Source organism: Eublepharis macularius, chromosome 9 (genome assembly GCF_028583425.1).
Source record: "Eublepharis macularius isolate TG4126 chromosome 9, MPM_Emac_v1.0, whole genome shotgun sequence".
In the NCBI taxonomy this organism is placed as follows: Eukaryota; Metazoa; Chordata; class Lepidosauria; order Squamata; family Eublepharidae; genus Eublepharis; species Eublepharis macularius.
In genome coordinates this window covers 107,510,520-107,530,261 of record NC_072798.1, presented here as the reverse complement: position 1 = coordinate 107,530,261, position 19,742 = coordinate 107,510,520, and the positions used below count along the sequence as shown (strand labels likewise).

The following is a 19,742-nucleotide window of genomic DNA, read 5'->3' as shown; positions in this document are numbered from 1 at the left end:
AAATTTATAGACCACCCTCCCCACAAGCGGCAGTTCCACAACATAAATTCCCGATGTTCCGGGACGGGATTCCCTTCACCCTTCCCTGCAACCCATATAAGGAGAAGAGAGGGGGTGGAGGCGTGAGTTGATGCTCAGTTGGTCACTACTCATAGGTGGGGGCAGATGGTCATATTGCCTCCCCCACACACTGGTAGGAGACCAGCAGGGAGGCTGATTTGGTGGATTTAAATGCTAGCCTCAGCCAAATGACTGGCGGAACGTCTCTGTCTTGCAGGCTGGCCGGAAGGACACAAGGTCTGGGCGGCCTCGAGTTCTGAGAGAGAGTTCCACTGGGTTGGGGCCAGGTCTAGCCTCCCTGGGGACCGGGACCAACAGTAGGTGTTTTCCTGCTGATCTAAGCGCTCTCCGGGGTACATGCCAGGAAAGGCAGTCCCTCAGGTATGCTAGTCCCAGTCCATTTAGGGCTTTATAGGCTAAGACCAAAACCTCGAATCTGATCCGGAACTTTGTCGGGAGCCAGTGAAGCTGCTGCAGAGCTGGAGTCACAGGTGCCCTGTACGGGGTACCCGTCAGGACATGTGCAGCAGCATTCTGGACCTGCTGCAACTTTTGGATCAGACCCAAGGGAAGCCCTGCGTAGAGCAACTTACAGCAATCCAATCTGGAGGTGACTGTTGCGGGGATCACTGTGGTCAGGTCGTGAGTTGAGAGATGGGGGGCAAGCTGCCTGGCCTGCCGAAGATGGAAAAAGGCAGCCTGGGCAACTGCCGTGACCTGGGTCTCCACTGATAAGGAGGAATCCAGCGTCATGCCAAGACTCTTGACGATTTTGCCAGGCGTGAGCATGCAGACGCAATGGAGGTGGCATAGTAATCTTTCTTTGCTTCCTTCACAGCCACTTCATAGGCCTTCATAAACACTCTATAAGATGATCTTGCCTCTCCATCAGTTCCACCACCACACTCGCTCAAGCCGTCTCATGCTCCAATCCTAATCCCGGCCGGTGAAGGGAGGACGGCATTGCTTCCTGCTCCATGCCTGATCCCGGCTGGTTGAAAGTGGGGGCGGACATTGCTACCTGCTCCGCCACTGATCCCAGCCGGGTGAAGGGGGGATGGGCATTGCCTCCCGCTCCATGCCTCATTCCGGCGGGTGAAGGGGGGCAGGCATTACATCAAGCTTTGACCCAAATCCTGGCTCGTGAATGGGGCAGGCATTGCCTGCTGGTCCATGCCTGATTGCAGCAGGTGAAGAGGGGGCATTGCTACCTGCTCCGCTCCTGATCCCAGCCTGATGAAGGCAAGCAGGTATTGCCACCTGCTCTGCTACTGATACTAGCTGGGTGAAGGGGGACGGGTATTGTCTCCTGCTCCACGCCTGATTCCGGTGGGTGGAAGGGGATGGGCATTGCCTCCTGCTCCATGTCTGATCCCGTCCTGGTGAAGGCGGGGGGTGGGCATTGCCACCTCCTCCACTCCAGATTCCTGCCAGATGAAGGGGGTAGGCATGGTGAATTGGGGGGGGGGGGGCGGGAATTGCCTGCTGGTCCAGGCCTGATTCTAGCAGGGTGATGGGGGAGGACATTGCCACCTGATCCTGGGGGGGGAGGGGGGGCATTGTTGCCTGCTCTGTTCCTGGCTGGGTGAACATGGGCTGGATATTGCCACCTGCTCTGCTCCTGATTCCGGCTGGGTGAATGGGGGCGGGTATTGCCACCTGCTCCGGGCTTGATCCTGGTCAGGGTGAAGGGGGGCATTGACATCTGCACCATGCCTGATCCTGTCCAAGTGAAGGGGGGTGGGCATTGCCTTCTGCTCTACACCTGATCCTGACTGGGTGATGTTGGGGGGGGGGCATGTATTGCTACCTCCTCTGCTCCTGATCCGTGCCTGGTGAGGGGGCAGCGGGCATTGCTTCCTCCTCCACACCTGATCCCAGCCATGTGAAGGTGGGGCAGGCATTGCCTCATGCTCTGCTCCTAACCCGGATGGTGAAGGTGTGGATGGTATTGCCTCCTGCTCCACACATGACCCTGGCTTGGTGAAGGCGGAGGTGAGCATTGCCACTTGCTCTGCTCCTGATCCTAGCTGGGTGAAGGGATGGCGGGCATTGCCTCCTGCTCCACACCTGATTCCGGGAGGTTAAAGGGGCGTGGGCATTGTTACCTTCTCTGCTCCTGATCCTGGGCTGGAGAAGGGGGTGGGCCTTGCCTCCTGCTCCGCGCCTGATCCCGTCCAGGTGGGCATTGCCAGCTGCTCCATTCCTGACCCCAGCCAGGTGAAGAGGGGGTTGGACATAGCCTCCTTCTCCGTTGCTGATCCCAGCTGGGTGAAGGCGGGGGGTGGCCATTGGCACCTGCTCTGTGCCTCATTATGGCCAGGTTAAGGTGGGCAGGCATTGCCTCCTGCTCTGCGCCTGAATCCATCCTGGTGAAGGGGGGCAGTCATTGCTGTCAGCTCCCCGTCTGGTCCCAGCTGGGTGAAGTGGGGGTCAGGCATTGCTGCCTGATCTACACCTGATCCTGGCTGGGTGAAGCGGGAAGCAGGCATTGCCTTCTACTCCTCGCCTGATTCCAGCCAGGTAATGGAGATGGACAGGCATTGCCCCATGCTCTGCACCTGATACCAGCTTGGTGAAGGTGGGGGCAGGCATCACCACCTGCTCCATGCCTGATCCCATCTGCTCCACTTCTGATCCCAGCTGGGTGATGGTGGGGGTGCTGAAAGTGCCACCTGCTCCACTGCTGATCCCTGCTGGGCAAAAGGGGGGGAATGGCATTGCCACCTGCTCCACTCCTGATCCCAGCTTGGTGAAGGTGGGGGCGGTCATTGCCACCTGCTTTGTTCCTGATCCCAGCTGGTGAAGGGGGTGGGTGGGCATTGCCACCTGATCCCAGCTGGGTGAAGGCAGGGGGCCATTGTTCCTTGCTCTTCTCCTGATCCCAGCTGGGTGAAGGCTTGGGACAGGCATTGCCACCTGCTCTGCTCCAGATCCCAGTTGGGTGATTGCGGGGGCCAGGCATTGCTGTTTGCTCCTTGCCTAATCCCAGCCTGGGCTTCCTGCCATGGTGTGCTTTCTGGAGATATGGGCCTTCTCGTCTGGGCTTCCCTCCATGGCAGCACCCTGTGGAGGTGCACCAGGGTAGGAAGTGAGTTGTCAGGAATGCGGTTTGCCTTTTATATAGTAGGGTAAGATATAAGTTCAGATTGTATTTTGTATATTCAAATACAGGTTTGTTTAATTTTGTTTTACGCCAATAAAGGTATTGACTGACTGACTGACTGATTTGAGTCCAATGGCACCTTATTGACCAACAAGATTTTCAGAGTGTAAGCTTGAGACACCAGAGAGCTCTGACCATCAAAAGCTTACACTCTGAAAATCTTGTTGGCCTCTAAGGTGCCACTGGACTCAAATGCTACTGTTCCACTGCAGACCAACATGGCTACCCACTGTATTGAACACAGTGGTATTTAGACAAGTAACATCCAAGCTGCCAGAAACTTAAGAGCTAGAAAAAACCAAGTCAGTGATTCCATTATGAGGTGGTGGACAGATTCTTTTCCTGTCAGATCTTGACATTCGGGTTCCCAACTATTACATCTTTTAGTGCTTACAAACTTTGGGTTTTGGAGTGAGTCATGCCTAACAAGCTAAGTTATTGTCATATTTAATTTAAAAATAAAATAAAATGTAAAACTGAAATACAAAAAATATCATAATACAAATAACAGAATACAAAAATCATGTGTTTGCATTTATATGAGATTTTTTGAACTCAGCATATATGAAGAGAGAGCCCTCAGATGTCTGCCGTCACTGGGCAATGGCTCAGTGCTGCCTAAAGCTGCTGTCTTCCATGCCGCTTTCTTATTTGACCAGAGGCAAGCACGAGGTGGCCAACATCACGTTTTAACACACAGTGTTTAATCAGTACAAGTACTTCTATATGAATAAACACATCTGAACCAATATCCCGCGGCACTCATTGGGCTGACTTTGGAAGCAAGGAATCTCGTTTGTCCGTGACCTTCTGCCTCTTGACTTCTCAGCCTAAGCAACTCCACCCGGTTTCTGTGAAGACCCAAGAATGGGGCGTTTTAAAGAATTCTGCACTGGATCCACACCTCTGTTGCACAAGGAGAAGGGTATTTCCCAATACAGCCCTTCACACCACATCCCATAATACATCCAATGAAGCTGATAGGCAGTAGATTCAGGACAGACAAAAAACAGTTCTTTACACAACAAGTGATTAAAATGTGAATCTCACTGACAGACGATGTAGCGATGGCACAAGCAGGTTTAAAGGGGGATTCGACAGGCTCATGAAGAAGGAGACCCTCCGCAGCTACTAGCCATGGCGACTAAGGGCAGCCTCCACATTCAGAGGCAACGAACCTTTGAATCACAGCGCCAGGAGGCAGCATCGGCGGGGGGGGGCAGGGGGGGAGGCCTCGGCCTCTGTGTCCCTCCCGAATGAGTGGCTGGCCACTGGATGGGGAAGGATGCTGAACCACCAGACGGAACGCTGCTCTGATCCAGCGGCGCTATTGGTATGTTTTTATCAAGCACGTGGTCCTTTAGCACTCTGTTTTACATGATGGCCAACAAAATGGTGGAGATAAACACAAGAACATGAAGTGATAAGGGACTGAGCATTCTCGAGCAATGCCCTTATCATGAATTCCACCTGAAATCAATTTTGATGAAGTACAAAAACCATTTCATGAGAACCTAGGAATGAACACGAAAGCCTGAAGGAAGCAAAACACCAGCTGCAGCTGATGAATTTACAGTATGTCAAAACGGGACCGTCTTCTAGCATTTGCTCATTCTTTTGCTTTCCTGTTTCATGTATCAAGTGGGCCTCCAAACAGAGTTAGCTGGTAGGGGTGGGAGAAAGCCCCGGCAGCACCCAAAGCTGAAATGCGAATTTAAAGAGCAAGCAAGAAGATGAATTAACGAACCGCAGGCTGAGCCAATAACGAAACTACGGCAAAGGCAACTACGATTCATCAGAAATATTTATATATATATGTTTTAAAATAATGCGATGAGGCTTTTAAAAATAAAATTGCAAAATCTATATATAATCGAATAATGGCTGAATACATAATAAGGGAATAGGAAGCCAGATTCAGGACTAGCTAACTAGGTCAGTATCTCTGGCTAGTCCTTTGCACACAATAACTGATAAACTGAAGCCAGAGAGGCTTCAGGTTACAAAGGCCTGTGGGGTCGAGCAGCCCGGTCCAAACGCAGCCTGTATCATTGGTGATCTGCGCAGTACCCAGAGTTAATTACTTCACTAACTCTGTTAATATTGAATTGTATTGTGGTGTATTGGGGATTGTGGTGTAGTTGCTGAAGTACAACTAGGAACTGTAAGCCCCAGTCCGAATCCCCCCCCCCTGCCATGAAAGTTTGAGCCAGTAACATACTTTCCACATAACCTACCCCACAGTGTTGCTATGAGGATAAAAATGGAGGGGAGGGGAACGATCTCAGTTGCTTTGTGTCTCTGCTGAGGAGAATGACAGGGCATAAATTAAGTAAATAAATATTTATAATGGGTGAGCCTTCCTACTAGTCTCCTGTTGTGTGTGTGTGGGGGGGGGGGTGGCGTTTTCCGTCTCCGGCTGGACCATAGCTGCCCCTCCGTCTCCCACCCCATAGAACGTCTGGATGGGGTGTAAATATGTGTCACCATCTAGAGTTATTTTATTTTCTGAATTGTATGTCTATTTATGGTTTTTAAAGTGAATTTTATTGTAAATTTTAATATGATGTTATCTCCTTTGAGCCTTTTCACGGGGAGGTGATTATAAATTTAATCAGTCATAATGCTGAATGTGCCAAGATAGAAAATGGACTGAGGGATGAACCAAACTACCTGTCACTGTTCCAATAAACTAGGACATCCCACGGCAATTTGCTCGTAATCGAGGGGACTGGCTCACTCCCTGATTCAGAGCTGACACGTTCAGACAGAAGAACCACCAACAGGAGGCAGGACAGCACAGCCTTACCCCCCCTCCTTCTCACCACGGGCCGTTTAAGATATTTACAGTTGTTGGAAAAACAAATGTTTGTTAGAAAATTCTCGGACCAGATCTTCTGGATCTTTATTCACCTTTCAAAAACTTTAAGTGCTGCACGGCCATTCTTAACACTGTAAGTTTATCCAGTTTACGTGCTACTGGATTGCACTGAGGTATCATGGCGGATAGTTCTTCTATCAGGTTGTTCATTTTGTCTCTTCTTCGCTTTTCTGTTTGGCTATGAGCCTCCCTAAAAAATATAACGAATATATTCCCGTTAGACTTGCCTCTCTGCCATGCCACTACTTTCTAAAACACATTCCTTATTTTTGTACATTTTTGATGCTTTTAAAAAAATTATATTTACTACGCCTGAACTTTATCAATATGAAACAATGAAACCAGCTAAATGAAAAAGCTATGCTAATCTGAAACTCAAAAATTCTCCTCGAAATCAACCTCAAATGCCTCAAATGAAAGAAGATTCTAGAACTTTGCTATAAATATGTATGTTTAAATTTTCTAACATCACTCAGGGTTTTTTTCTTCTAAAGAGTTTTAGCCATTACTGCATTTCTTCACTTGAAAGGTATGCGCATTCTACCATTATGCACAATTTTCTTTATATGCCTGAACTGTACCCTGGGGAACTATATGTTCACAGAAGTGAGGGTTTTAGGAGAACTCACTCGCAGCTATGGAGTGGATGTCATCAATATGCAGATGACACCCAACTCTATATCTTGCTATCCAGATCCCCACAAGTTTCAGTAGAAATCTTGGATTGCTGCCTGACAGCTGTGGTGAAAGGTCTGAAAAATAACAAATTGAAATTGAACCCAGACAAGACAGAAGTGATGCTTGTTGGGAAGGCAGAGATCTTGAAAGGCATTGTACTCCCCACTTTCGATGGAGTTCGTCTGACCTTTGCAGACTCAGTTAAGAGCCTAGAGGTTATATTGGATCCAGCACTATTGCTAGAAAAGCAAGTTAAGGCAGCCGCAAAAAAATGCTTTCTACAACCTCACTTTAGCTTGGAAGATGGCTTCTTACCTCGAGAGAGCTGACCTGGACCCTGGATCCATGCTATGGTAACATCAAGACTTGACTACTGTAATACACTCTACATAGGTCTCCCATCTAAGTCAACTAGGAGACTCCAATTGGTGCAAAACACTGCAGCTCGACCCTTATCAGGAGCAAGCAGGAGCTTGAACATCACGCCCATCCTGCAGTCACTCCACTGGCTACCTATCTGTTACCATGCTCAGTTCAAGGTGCTGGTTATCACAGGCAAAGCTCTTCACAGCCTTGGTCTGGCATACTTATGGGACCGCCTCCCTCCCTATGTTCCTCCACAGCAGCTTCGCTCATCTGAACAGGGGCTCCTGCAGATGCCACATTGCACATGGGCGAAATCAACAGCAGCCTGTACATAGGCTTTCTCTGTGGTGGCCCCTTCCCTGAGGAACAGCCTGCCTGGGGTGGTCAAGAGAGCCCCCACTTTCCTGGCTTTCTGTAAATGTTGCAAAGCCAAATTATTCAAAAGGCTTTTTACTCAGATAGGTGGGAGGGGGGTCTCAAATGAATTGCTAATGAGTTCTGGACCACAGACTTCACCACTTCGTTGCCTTAGGTACATCCCATTTACTTTAAATATGTACCCCTATGTGCTACCTTGCTGCATGTTGTCTAATAGCAGTCCCAAAATTACTTATGTTCTGTTTCAGCATTTCTTCAACTGTACAGGATCCTTGCTAATGCTATGTCTTTGTAAACTTGTATTTATTTGCCCTATGGCATTGTTTATGGAAATGTCCTTGATACTGACTGTACTAATCTCACTCTGTGTAATCAGCTCTGAGTCTCAGTAAGAAAGGCGGACGATAAATGACATAAATAAATAAAATAAATGCTGTACATTCCTTTTTAGTTTCAGCCATGCTAATGGAGGCACACCGAGGTGACTTCCGCACGCACGGTCAACTTACACCCATTCAGTTGCCATCCTGTTTCTCTTCACCTCCAGAGTGCCACACATGAAAAGGATGTACGAGAGGCAGAATCTATTTTTTCCAGCTTTTCCTTGACTTTTCCCCCTGCGCGTATATCCCTTTTTTAAAACCGAAGTTAAGCTGGTTTTAACACTTTATTTGCATACAGAACTCTTACCCTGGTGGGAGTTCTCTCCCTCGCCTTGCCTTTCCCTGGGCACTGATTGGTTGCCCACTAACTAGAAACCACACCCACCTTCCCCTCCTCTCCGCAACCCTCCACCTTTATTTATTTTTTTAATATATTTTTATTTTAATTTCTAACATAGAAAGCTACAAAAAACTATAAAAATATAAAGGAAAAAAAGGGGACTGGGGAAAAGGGAAGAGCAACATATAAACAGAAAACACACACTACATCTACATGTCTTGTATTCCCTTCATACTGCAATTTTTCTTTAAAGTTAACTTTCTAATACGCTATCAGATTGGTAGATCTTATAAAATACAGACTACATTCAGGATCAGGTCTTCTCCCCCCCCCCCCCCCCGCGTCTTGGTCTCAGTTCTCTCTGCGCAGCTACAATAGCTGCACTCGTTCCCTCCTCCCCCCCACTCTCCCCTTCAGACTTTGGACTTTCTTCTTGCTGAAACTCCTGATGGTTAAACAAAAAGTCCCTCAGCTGTACTTCCGATGTTATCTTGTAGATTTGATCCTTGTATCTGAACCAGATGCCTTCCGGAAACAACCATTTATATTTTACTTCACATTTCCTCAGGAAAGCCGCAAGTCTTTTATATTTAAATCTTCTTTTGCAAGCCAAAAATGGAACATCCTTCAATATCTTAACCTTATTGCCCAGGTAGTCCAAGTCCACATTATACGAATTATATAAGATGGTGTCCCGAGTTTTCTTAGATGAAAAGTCAATAATAATCTCGCGAGGCAGCTGACGCTTCATTGCATATTTTGAAGATGTCCGACGGACTTCCAGAATATCGCTTTTTAACTCTTCTTTAGTTGCCTTTGCGAATGACGCCAAAAGTTCCGACACCAAATCCTTTAAATTTTCACTTTGCTCCTCTTTTACATTCTGAAGACACAGTACCGTTTGGGCACGGTCCACTTGTAATCCTATTATTTGATTCTCCAAAAGCTTTACTTCTTTACTTGTTGCTTTCATGAGTACTACGTTTTCGCGTGCAGACTGCTCTGCTCCAGACGCTGTTTCTTTAATGGTTTTCACTTCGCTTTCCACTGAATCAACCTTTTGCCCCATTTCATTTAACTTCGCTACAAAGGGCTGCATAGCTTCAAAGACCGCTCGTCTGACCATCTCTTCCAGGGTTTCCCCCTTCCCCTGTAACATCGCCATCACCGATTTACTCATCGCAGGGCTCTGCTTTTTCGTCGCCATCTTAGGTGGGGGGGTGCCAGCTAAGTTCCGAAACTCCATGAAGGGGAAGAAATCCGCGCCTTCTTAGCTTCAACTCCCACCAATCCTTCGCATATGCTTAGAAATCAGAAGGGATTCGCTTACTTACAGGTTTTCACCTTAAATCTGCTTATTGCCGTTCTCCATGGCCCGGCGGCACGCGATGTGCTGCGCAAGTCTGCCGGCCTCCGTTGGAGCAAACGGGCAATTTACCCCCTGCATTGCTTTCAGGGGGTTCTTCCCACCGCGCTCCGGACCCTGGTCCCCTCACTGGGAGTCCTGGGGGTTAACCCTCGCAGGTCAACCGCCTGGTCAGGCTGCTCAGACGTTTCCTCCCGGACCTGCGGAGAGGAGCGTCCGACATGGCCGGGAAAACAAAACCGAATCCCTCCACCTTTATTTTTTTTAAGTGTAGTAATGTTGGGATTTCATTGCATAGAAATGACGGCTGTCTTCAAATGGGGTCTCAAGTAACTGCCCATATTCAACTAGCACCTGCAAAAATATTTTCATGTACAATTCATTTGTTTTCGGAAGATCCGAACCTCCCCCTTTTTTAAAGGGAGGGTTGCAAGATTAGTGCATCTGTCCTGCTTTAAAAAACGTGTGTTTGTTTTGTGATAGCCTTCCACAGTCCTTCACTACACGGCTTAGACTTCACTCCTTTGGGTAACATTATTATCCCCCCCCCCATTTCATGGCTTCAGGCTCAGGTTCCATTTTATGACGAGCCAGAAAATGGGCTGTGGCAGGAGAGGAGGATCCTGTCCTCACACAACCCCCCCTCCCAACCCACAGCATGGCCACGTTACGTTGAGTGCCCAGTGAGAAGGCTGCTTGTCTGGGCTTCAACTTTTGAACAGGCTCTGAAATGCCACTCTTCACTGCACCTTCTAACTGGCAAGATCTTTGGGCAATGGCTGCTCGAACCAAGGCTGCTGGTGGCCCAAGTTTTTCCTGTTGAGAGTGGGCAACGCTGGATTTCCTGGAACTATGGGTTGAGGCAAAGGAGCAGGAGGCTCTGGCTGTCTCTCACAGGCACACAGATTTCTTCAAGGGCCTAGCGGAGCAGACGGTGGCAAGATGGCATAACAGGATGGTCTTGCAGTGCAGGACAAAAAACAAAGCCCTGTGGCCGGAGTGCAAAAGGGTCGCTGTGCACAATCTGGGAACTCCGCGGCATCCTGTCCCTGTTAGCACCAGCTGTACTGTCTTCTGAGAGGAGATGTGAGCCTCAGGCCCTCTCAGGTAGCCAGGACAGGAGCCTTTCCTTCCAGCCCGTGGACTCCTCCTCACGGAGAGGTCTGAGGAGCTCTTCAGACATGGCCTCATAAACATACATCTACAGGATATCACCTCATCTACCCCATCAGACAATGTTTCTGCTACTTGCAGTTATCTATATCCACTTCCTGCAAATATCGAGTGACAGTGGGCTCAAGGGAGGGGGCCAGATAATGTTAAGGGGTCCACTGCGAGAAAGGGCAGCTCTGCAATCATTCCCTTTTTTAAAAAAAAAATGCCATCACGGTTCTCCCCAGTCTGTTCTGCAGTATTCTCCCCAGAGGAACGTGTAAATGGATTGCGATGTGACACTTCAGAGTGCACAGGCGAGCATGCAGAAGATGGTCAGTTAGCATGCCTTGGCTGAACAGCCTCCACACTTCAAACCGCCCCCCCCTTTCGATTGTATGAACAACCCTTGATCGGCTCCCACTTGCTTGCCTGCTTTCAAGATGCACAGAGATATTGTTGGTTCCCAACGAATGCCATCTTTGCCCCCCTGATTCCGTAATTCCCCTGACACTGGACCACAGAAACCTTCCCCTTTCCAGGACACCTACCCATGTGGTACGTTAGCATACTGCCTCATTAAAAAAAGCTAAGGAGGTATGCAGTGCGCGGCCAAACCAGAGCACCCTCAGAACACCTGTCCCCAGAACAAAATACCTTTTTGTCAGCTATAAATTGTTGATGGCTGCCTTTTGAGATACAGCACCCCCCCCCCCAAATTTCATACAATAACGTGTTCCTTTTCTTCACTTTCCTTTCGGATGCAGAATGTTCTCAAGCAGATGCCACACAAGGACTGGGGGGTGACCAGGAAGCAACTGAAAATAACAGTGAGCAGGCAGACAAGGCAGAGGCCCTAAACTCTGGGCATAAGACTACGCCGGGAAGAAAAACATCCCACGGTTTGCTTGGCCCACCTAACCTCTCCCTTCCTCATAGAAAGGGCTGCCTGTCTCGCTTCCACAGCAACATTATGCAACATCACCTCATTCTTTCTCCTAAGCCGACATGTACCATGTAGATATGCAGGAGACCCCACATTAAAGTGGGTGAGTTGGGGGGGGCGGAGTCTTTACTAGTGCCATTTTTTGACAATCAGCAATGTCTATGCTAACACCATAAGAAAGGGTCCAGAAAGTGATTTCATGTTATCCCTTACCATGACCATGCAGCCCACCGTACTAACTTCCTTGAGAGCAAATGCTGTTCAATTAAGTGGTGGGTTTTCAAAAGGAGACGTGTTCCCACACACAGAAGTCACTCATTTTAAAGACTTACAATGCTAGACCTAGCTAGATATATAGTGAATGTTGGTCACCAACAACCCCAAACACATTCTGCAAGGTATGCTTGCAGTTTGGTGTAGTGGTTATGAGCATGGGACTCTAATCTGGAGAGCCGGGTTTGATTCCCCACTCCTCCGCTTGAAGCCAGCTGGGTGACCTTGGGTCAGTCGCAGGTCTCTGGAGCTCTCTCAGCCCCACCCACCTCACAGGGTGTTTTGTTGTGGGGATAATAATGACATACTTTGTAAACTGCTCTGAGGGGACGTTAAGTTGTCCTGAAGGGCAGTATATAAATTGAATGTTATTATTATGTTATTATTATGCTGCAGCTTGCTGGAACTGTCATAGGTGACCTGGTTGACTGTCAGAGGTGATGCCATTTTACCATTAGCTCCAAAGCAAAAAAGACCTGCGTAGATGTACTAAGTAACCTCTTATGTAAGTTGTAATAAATATCTAAGTTTTAAAGGTAACGGTGGAAGCACCCTGTGGAAGCACCGAGTCATTACTGACCCATGGGGGACGTCACATCATGACATTTTCTTGGCAGACTTTTACGGGGTGGTTTGCCATTGCCTTCCCCAGTCATCTACACTTTACCCCCAGGAAACTGGGTACTCATTTTACTGACCTCGGAAGGATGGACGGCTGAGTCAACCTTGAGCCAGCTATCTGAACCCTGTGGCTTCCGCCAGGATCAAACTCAGGTTGTGAGCAGAGCTTGGGCTGCAGTACTGCAGCTTACCACTCTGTGCCATGGGGCTCTTCATCTAAGTACTAGTTAATTACAATTCATAAATCCTTTAAATACACAGTGAGTAATTCAGACTTGCATTGAAAGAACCTTAAGGCGCTCCAACTCACAGTAGGAATGATAATTCAGGCATGTGCAATATTACAACAGACCGTGCAACGTTCAATCAATATACATAAAGTGCTGGTGCTAACGTGCTATTGAGAAAACTTATATTATTGTACATTCATATTAAAGTGCAAATGCATAATCAGCATAATAAGTCCTTCAAACATAATATTCAAGGGTCATAAGTACTATGTATCCAAACAGTGAGGGAGAAACAGTCCAAGCACTATTTACTCCGAAGCAGACAACTCCACGCGGCTGTGAAAAGTTCCAAGATGATCAAAAGAAACCTCTTGGTTCTCTCCTCTCCTCTGATGTCTAGGTCATGGTTAATCCCGTTTCAATTTTCATAGGCAAGTTCTCTTAGCTCACTTGGTATCTTCTCTCAACAATAACAGTGATTATTGAGAGAAGATCCCAAGTGAGCTAAAAGAAATTTCCTATGAATGGCAACTTTGACTATGTGCTCTTTGAGAAAGATGAAGATTGAAATGGACAACTCCAACCACTTGTTGTTCTTGAGTACATTCCAAAGCATTACACTGAGATCTGCATCATTTATCCAGAGGAGTTAGCCACGTTAGTCTGTAGTAGCAATATAGTAAAGAGTCCAGTAGCCCCTTTAAGACTAACCAACTTTACTGTAGCATAAGCTTTCGAGAACCACAGCTCTCTTCATCAGATGCATGGAACGTAAGAAGGAACTGGCCAGATATATATAGGTGGTGAGGGGAGGGGGGAGTAGCTGCAAATCAGTTTACTTCTGATAATGAGATCAGTTTGCTTCTGTTAATGAAATCAGTTACTACTGATAATGAAATAACCACATTCAATCCAAGTCTGAGTCAAATTTACATATGAATTCCAGTGCAGCAGCTTCCCGTTGGATTCTGGTTTTGAAAGGTTTCTGTTGAACTACGGTGATCTTTAAGTCCTTGATGGAATGTCCTGGTAGATTGAAGTGTTCTCCCACTGGTTTCTGGATGTTGCCATTTTTAATGTCAGATTTGCGTCCATTTATTCTTTTGTGCAGAGGTTGTCTGGTTTGTCCAATGTACAGAGCAGAAGGACATTGTTGAGCCAGAGATAGTGTAGTTGACCCCACTGTGTCCTGTAATAGTATTTCCTGGGTATGAGGGCAGAATTGACATCTCGGTCTGTTGCAGGGTCTGGTGCCTGTGTTGGTGACTCTGCTGGCCGATTCATGGTTGTTAGTGATAACTCATTTAAGGTGTGTGTGTGTGTGTGGGGGGGTGTCTGTAGGCAAGGAGAGGTCTTCCACTCAGAGCTTGTGACAGAGAGGCATAGTTTTCTAGGATGGGCTGTAGATCACTGATGATACGTTGGATGGGTTTGAGCTGGGAGCTATAGGTGACAACCAGTGGTGTTCTGTTGTTAGTTCCTTTAGGTCTGTCCTGGAGCAGGCTGTTTCTGGGTACTAGCCTGGCCCTGTCGATTTGTTTCCTCACTTCATTTGGTGGGTACTGTAGCCCCAAAAATGCTTGTTGTAAATCTCTTAAGTGGGAGTCCTGATCGAGAGCATTGGAGCAGATACGATTGTAACGTAAGGCTTGGCTGTAGACAATTGACTGAGTGGTATGTTTAGGGTGGTAGCTGGAGTCATGTAGATATGAGTGGTGGGTTTCCAGTATAAGGTGGTATTTATCTGTCCATTATGTAGTTGTACAGGGGTGTCCAGGAAGTGTACCTGTTGTGTAGAGTGGTCTAGGCTCAGGTTGATAGTAGGGTGAAAGTTGTTGAAGTCCTGATGAAATCTCTCAAGGGCTTCCTTCCCATGGGTCCAAATGATGAAGATGTCATCCAAAAACCTTAAGTACAAAAGCGGTTTCAGTGGATGGGAGCTGAGGAAGCGTTGCTCCAAGTCTGCCATGAGTATGTTAGCATATTGTGGTGCCATGCATGTGCCCATGGCTGTGCCATTAACCTGCAGATATAAGATATGGCGTCAAATACACTATCTCTGGCTCTTACAGCTGCTCTTCCTCCAACATGATATATGCCCTCATGTGCCAACAATATTCATCTGCTCTGTACATTGGACAAACCAGTCAACCTCTGCGCAAAAGAATAGATGGACACAAATCTGACATTAAAAATGGCAACATCCAGAAACCAGTGGGAGAACACTTCAGTCTACCAGGACATTCCATCAAGGACTTAATGGTCACCATAGTTCAACAGAAACCTTTCAAAACCAGAATCCAACGGGAAGTTGCTGCATTGGAATTCCTATGTAAATTTGACTCAGACTTGGATTGAATAGAGACTATGGATGGTTATCTGCATCCTTTGTGATAGCTATATATTGTAGCTGAGTCTATTCTGAGCAGACAAGAAACAGAATTCTGTAGGCTGCACCTTTGTGGGGTTCTATTAAAGATAGTAGCACATAATATCCTTGTTGACAAGTTGGTAAAATGTAGTCTGAGTCCTATTACTATTAGGTGGATCTGTAACTGGTTGACAGATCGCATCCAAAGAGTACTAGTTAATGGTTCCTCATCTTCTTGGAGAAGAGTGAAAAGTGGAGTTCCTCAGGGATCAGTCCTGGGACCTGTTCTGTTCAACATTTTTTATAAATGATTTGGAAGAAGGAATAGAGGGAATGCTTATTAAATATGCAGATGGTGCTAAGTTGGGAGGGGCGGCAAATACGGTCAAAGACAGAGTCAGGATACAGGATGATCTTGACAGGCTGGAAAACTGGGATAAAACAAATAAAATGAATTTCAACAAATATAAATGTAAAGTTCTGCTCTTAGGTAGGAAAAATCAAATGCATAATTATAGGATGGGGGAGACTTGTCTTGGGAGTAGTATGTGCGAAAAGGATCTAGGGGTCTTAGTAGACCATACACTGAACGTGAGTCAGCAGTGTGATGTGGTAGCTAAAAAGGCAAATGCGATTTTGGGCTGTATCAGCAGAAGCATAGTGTCCAGATCGCGAGAAGTGAATGGTATCACTCTACTCTGCTCTGGTTAGACCTCACCTAGAGTACTGTGTCCAGTTTTGGGCACCACAATTTAAGAAGGATATAAACAAGCCGGAAGGTGTCCAGAGGAGGGCAATGAAGATGGTGAGGGGTCTGGAGACCAAGTCCTACGAGGAAAGGTTGAAGGAGCTCAGAATGTTTAGCCTGGAGAAGAGACAACTGAGAGGTGATATGATAATCATCTTCAAGTACTTGAAGGGCTGGCATACAGAAGATGGCACGGAATTGTTTCCTGTTGCCACAGAAAGTCAGACCAGAACCAACGGGTTGAAATTAAATCATAAGAGCTTTCAGTTAAACATTTGGAAGAACTTCCTGATAGTTAAAGCAGTCTGTCAGTGGAACAGGCTTCCTCAGGAGGTGGTGGCCTCTCCTTCTTTGGAAATTTTTAAGCAGAGGCTAGATGGCCATCTGACAGCAATGCTGATTCTGTGAACCGAGGCAGATCATGAGAAGGAGGGCAGGAAGGGTTATATCAGTACTTACTTCTCATGACCCAGGTAAGGCAGATTGCCACTTTGGGGTCAGGTAGCAATTTTCCCCAGGGAAGTTTTGCTAGGGATCCTGACAGTGTTTTGCCATCTTCTGGGCATGGGGCAGGGGTCACTGGGTGTGTGTGTGGGGGGGGGGAGGTAGTTGTGAATGTCCTGCATTGTGCAGGGGGTTGGACTAGATGACCCTGGGGGTTTCTTCCAACTCTATGATTCTGTGCCACTTTATCACCACATTCGAAACAGCTTACAAAGTGAAATCAAAGAATATATAAATAAAACCACCACACGAGGAGCCAACAAACAGCCTGCACAGGATTTTCAGTTTCAGGTGTCTAGCGAAGGGAGCTCCGATTCTCAAAAGCTTATGCCCTGAAAATATTGTTGGCCTTTAAGGTGCTACTGGACTCAGATCTTGTAAGGTTTTCATAATGGACGAACTCCCCTAACAGCAACCCTGCACGACAGCCTCAAATTTTAAGAAGGCCTTCTGAGAAGGAACAGCCAGGCAAATGTTTCAGAATCTAGTGAGGCTGCAGGCTAATGTCCCTTTGCCTGGAGTCTCTTCCATCTCATTGCCAATACTCCACAGAAGGTGCCTGCTTCAGCCCAAGAGGAATACCACTGCTGCCACCATGCACAGAAACGAGCCACTCCTCCCAAGCCCTCAGCTGGCTTGTGAACTTGAGCTGTGTTTAGTTTGTAAATGCTCACAGTAATATTTGTAACCATAATTTGCAAATATCCAGGAATTTTGCCTTACAAAACCTCATTCTAACCATCTATTCTTAAAATGTTAACTAGGAAAGAAATCAATATTGGCCGTTTTCACACTGATTACGGGCCATGGAACATCTCACCAAGCTCCCAGAACAACAGCGTCTTCCTGGCACAATTTTGGGAGCTTGGCACGAACTGCAGTTCTCGTGCGAAATTGCACCAGGAAGACACTGTCATTTCAGGAGCTTGGCATGATGTTCCGTGACCGGTAAGCAGTGTGAAAACGGCCTTTGACTGCCATCTGATTGAATGGTATCCTGTTCAGCAATAAATAAACTATCAGGTTTTGAGTACAGAAAGCTAAGATTATTAGAAAATAGCAGATAAACTATATATCAGTCGCACAACTTTGGTTGAGACAGATGCTTTCAAAGCCAACTAAAGGAAAATTAAGAAATTATCACCCCCCAAAATAAAAAGGTAATGAAAAATACATACATACATACATACATACATACATATGATTTTATATAAAAGAATATTATATGTATAATATATGGATAGCATTCAAACATAGCCTGTAGTATCTTGTGTTCTGAGAAGAATCTAAATATCTAATAGATTCATGAAGCTTCCAGGCAGGTATGGTTAATATTGATCTCTTCCTAAATGAAGCTGTAACAGCAGATCAAATACGGTACCACCACTTCATCAATGATGTGTACAATCCAGGGCAAGGGAAATACTTAAGTCCTGCAGATTTTAATAACAGACAGAGAAGCACATACTTGGAATTTAAAATGTGTTTCACTGTGGCTAGATTGTGGCCGATGTTATCATGTGGATACTACAGGCAGATTTGATGCTAATGCTTATGCTCATAATGTAAAATGTCTAATTTAAATAAAAATACTTCTTTTATAGAAAACTCTATTTTTGCAAGTGGCAATACCTGAAATATTTAATTTTTACATGTTCGTCATCTTCACTCCTAGGGGAAACACGCATAAGATTTAGTAATGTGAAGAAAGATGGACTGGATGATAACCATTTATTACGGCATAAAACTCTCTCAAATATTAGAATTCTCGAGGAACTCTTCCAAAACACAGTAATAAAGTATGCCAGTCAGTTCTAGGAAAAAGCACATTGTTTTTTTAAAAATAATGCTTTTTTTCAAAAGAAGGGGGGAACAAAAGCGCCAGTCAATGTCAGGCCCTGTATCCATTGTGACCCCATGTTGTATTCAGATGCTTTCTCATGCTGTAATTTTCCAGTGCCTCTCTGTCCACAGGTTGCAGGCATCCGGCTGCGTTCCCAGGGAAACGGGAAGGCACCTTATCTCCTAGTCTAAACAGCGTCCTTGGAGGAAGTTCTCCCTTGCGCTCCCAGGCTCCAACTGTAGCGGGACAATGGGGGGGGGATTCTGGGGTACTGTGTGATATACTGCTTTTGGTATCTATCAAGTCATTCTCAACAAAGCTTCCCTGTCAGCTAGAAGCTTTGATACTTTTGGAATAATTATGGACACTTGTGCTATGAATGTAATCTTTCAATAAAGAACCTTTTGACTCAAGACCTTGGATTTCTTGCAGCAAGGGGTTGGGAGATGAATTCAGAGTAACCCGAATTCCATAAACTGACAGTCAAGTTCCACTATTTTAAAAAATTGTCTGTTCAGTAGTTAGAAAATAATACAGTCTTGGAGCTCTGATTCTCGAAAGCTCATACTCTGGAAATCTAGTTGGCCTTTGAGGTGCTACTGGACCCCAATCTTGCTAGTCTTCAGCACCACATGAACATCAAGAGAACATTCACACTACTTCTATGATTAAAAGCCAGACATGAAAGGGGGAGGACTATACACAAACATCAACAAGGATGCAAGTACTCAGGCTGAATAAAACTCCATAGATGAGTGAGTCAAGTAATAGATTGTTAAAAATATTAATTTTTTTAAAAAAATTATACATTAATTATACTACTGTGTGCACTGACCTGGACAGCCCAGGCAAGCCCAATCTTGTCAGAACTTGAAAGCTAAGCAAGGGTTGGGCCTCAGTCAGTAATTGAATGGGATACCTCCAAAATACACCACAGTCACTGTGCATAGGCAATGGCCTGTTTGTTTCTTGCCTTGAAGACCCCAGAAAAGGTCACCATCAGCCAGCTGCGACTTGATGGCATTTTCTACTACTACATAGTATTGAGCATTTCAAACAAATGTCCTGATCTACCATTAAATCTATACGTAATACAAAGAAGATACCATTTTGTTTCTCACCTGGATCTTCCTGAGAAATCTTCTGTTTCGTGCCTTGTAATTAGCTGCGCACTATAAGGCGTTTAGTTCTGAAGAACTATCAGCCAAATAAGGATCTTGTATACAGTAATATGAAGTAAGCAAAATTGCTTAACAACGTTGCTTGGGGTACACAGGTGACTGCATAGAGATTGCACAACTGCCCTGTCCCAGTTCTAAACAGTATACAAAGCACAATACTTCTGTTTTTTAAAAAAAATTATACCTGCTCTGTAGATCGTCAACATCAATGTCACCTGCGTACCTAAGAAAAGTGAAACTCATTAGAAAGCATGA

General features: G+C 46.0%; 1 protein-coding gene across 8 annotated transcripts in view; it reads right to left on the bottom strand.

Moving 5' to 3' along the window:
* The window catches only part of BMAL2 (basic helix-loop-helix ARNT like 2), an 82,770-nt gene that overhangs the window by 42,482 nt on the left and 20,546 nt on the right, over positions 1-19,742 (bottom strand). For 5 of the 8 annotated variants that reach the window (XM_054987913.1, XM_054987918.1, XM_054987917.1 and 2 more), the window contains exons 3-5: positions 19,672-19,710; positions 18,096-18,134; positions 6,140-6,297 (exon numbers count right to left, since the gene is read on the bottom strand). In XM_054987913.1, coding sequence (XP_054843888.1) covers positions 6,140-6,297; positions 18,096-18,134; positions 19,672-19,710 — 236 coding nt within the window. The remainder of the gene's footprint in view (positions 1-6,139; positions 6,298-18,095; positions 18,135-19,671; positions 19,711-19,742) is intronic. The other 3 variants (XM_054987916.1, XM_054987919.1, XM_054987915.1) reach the window with 2 other exon arrangements.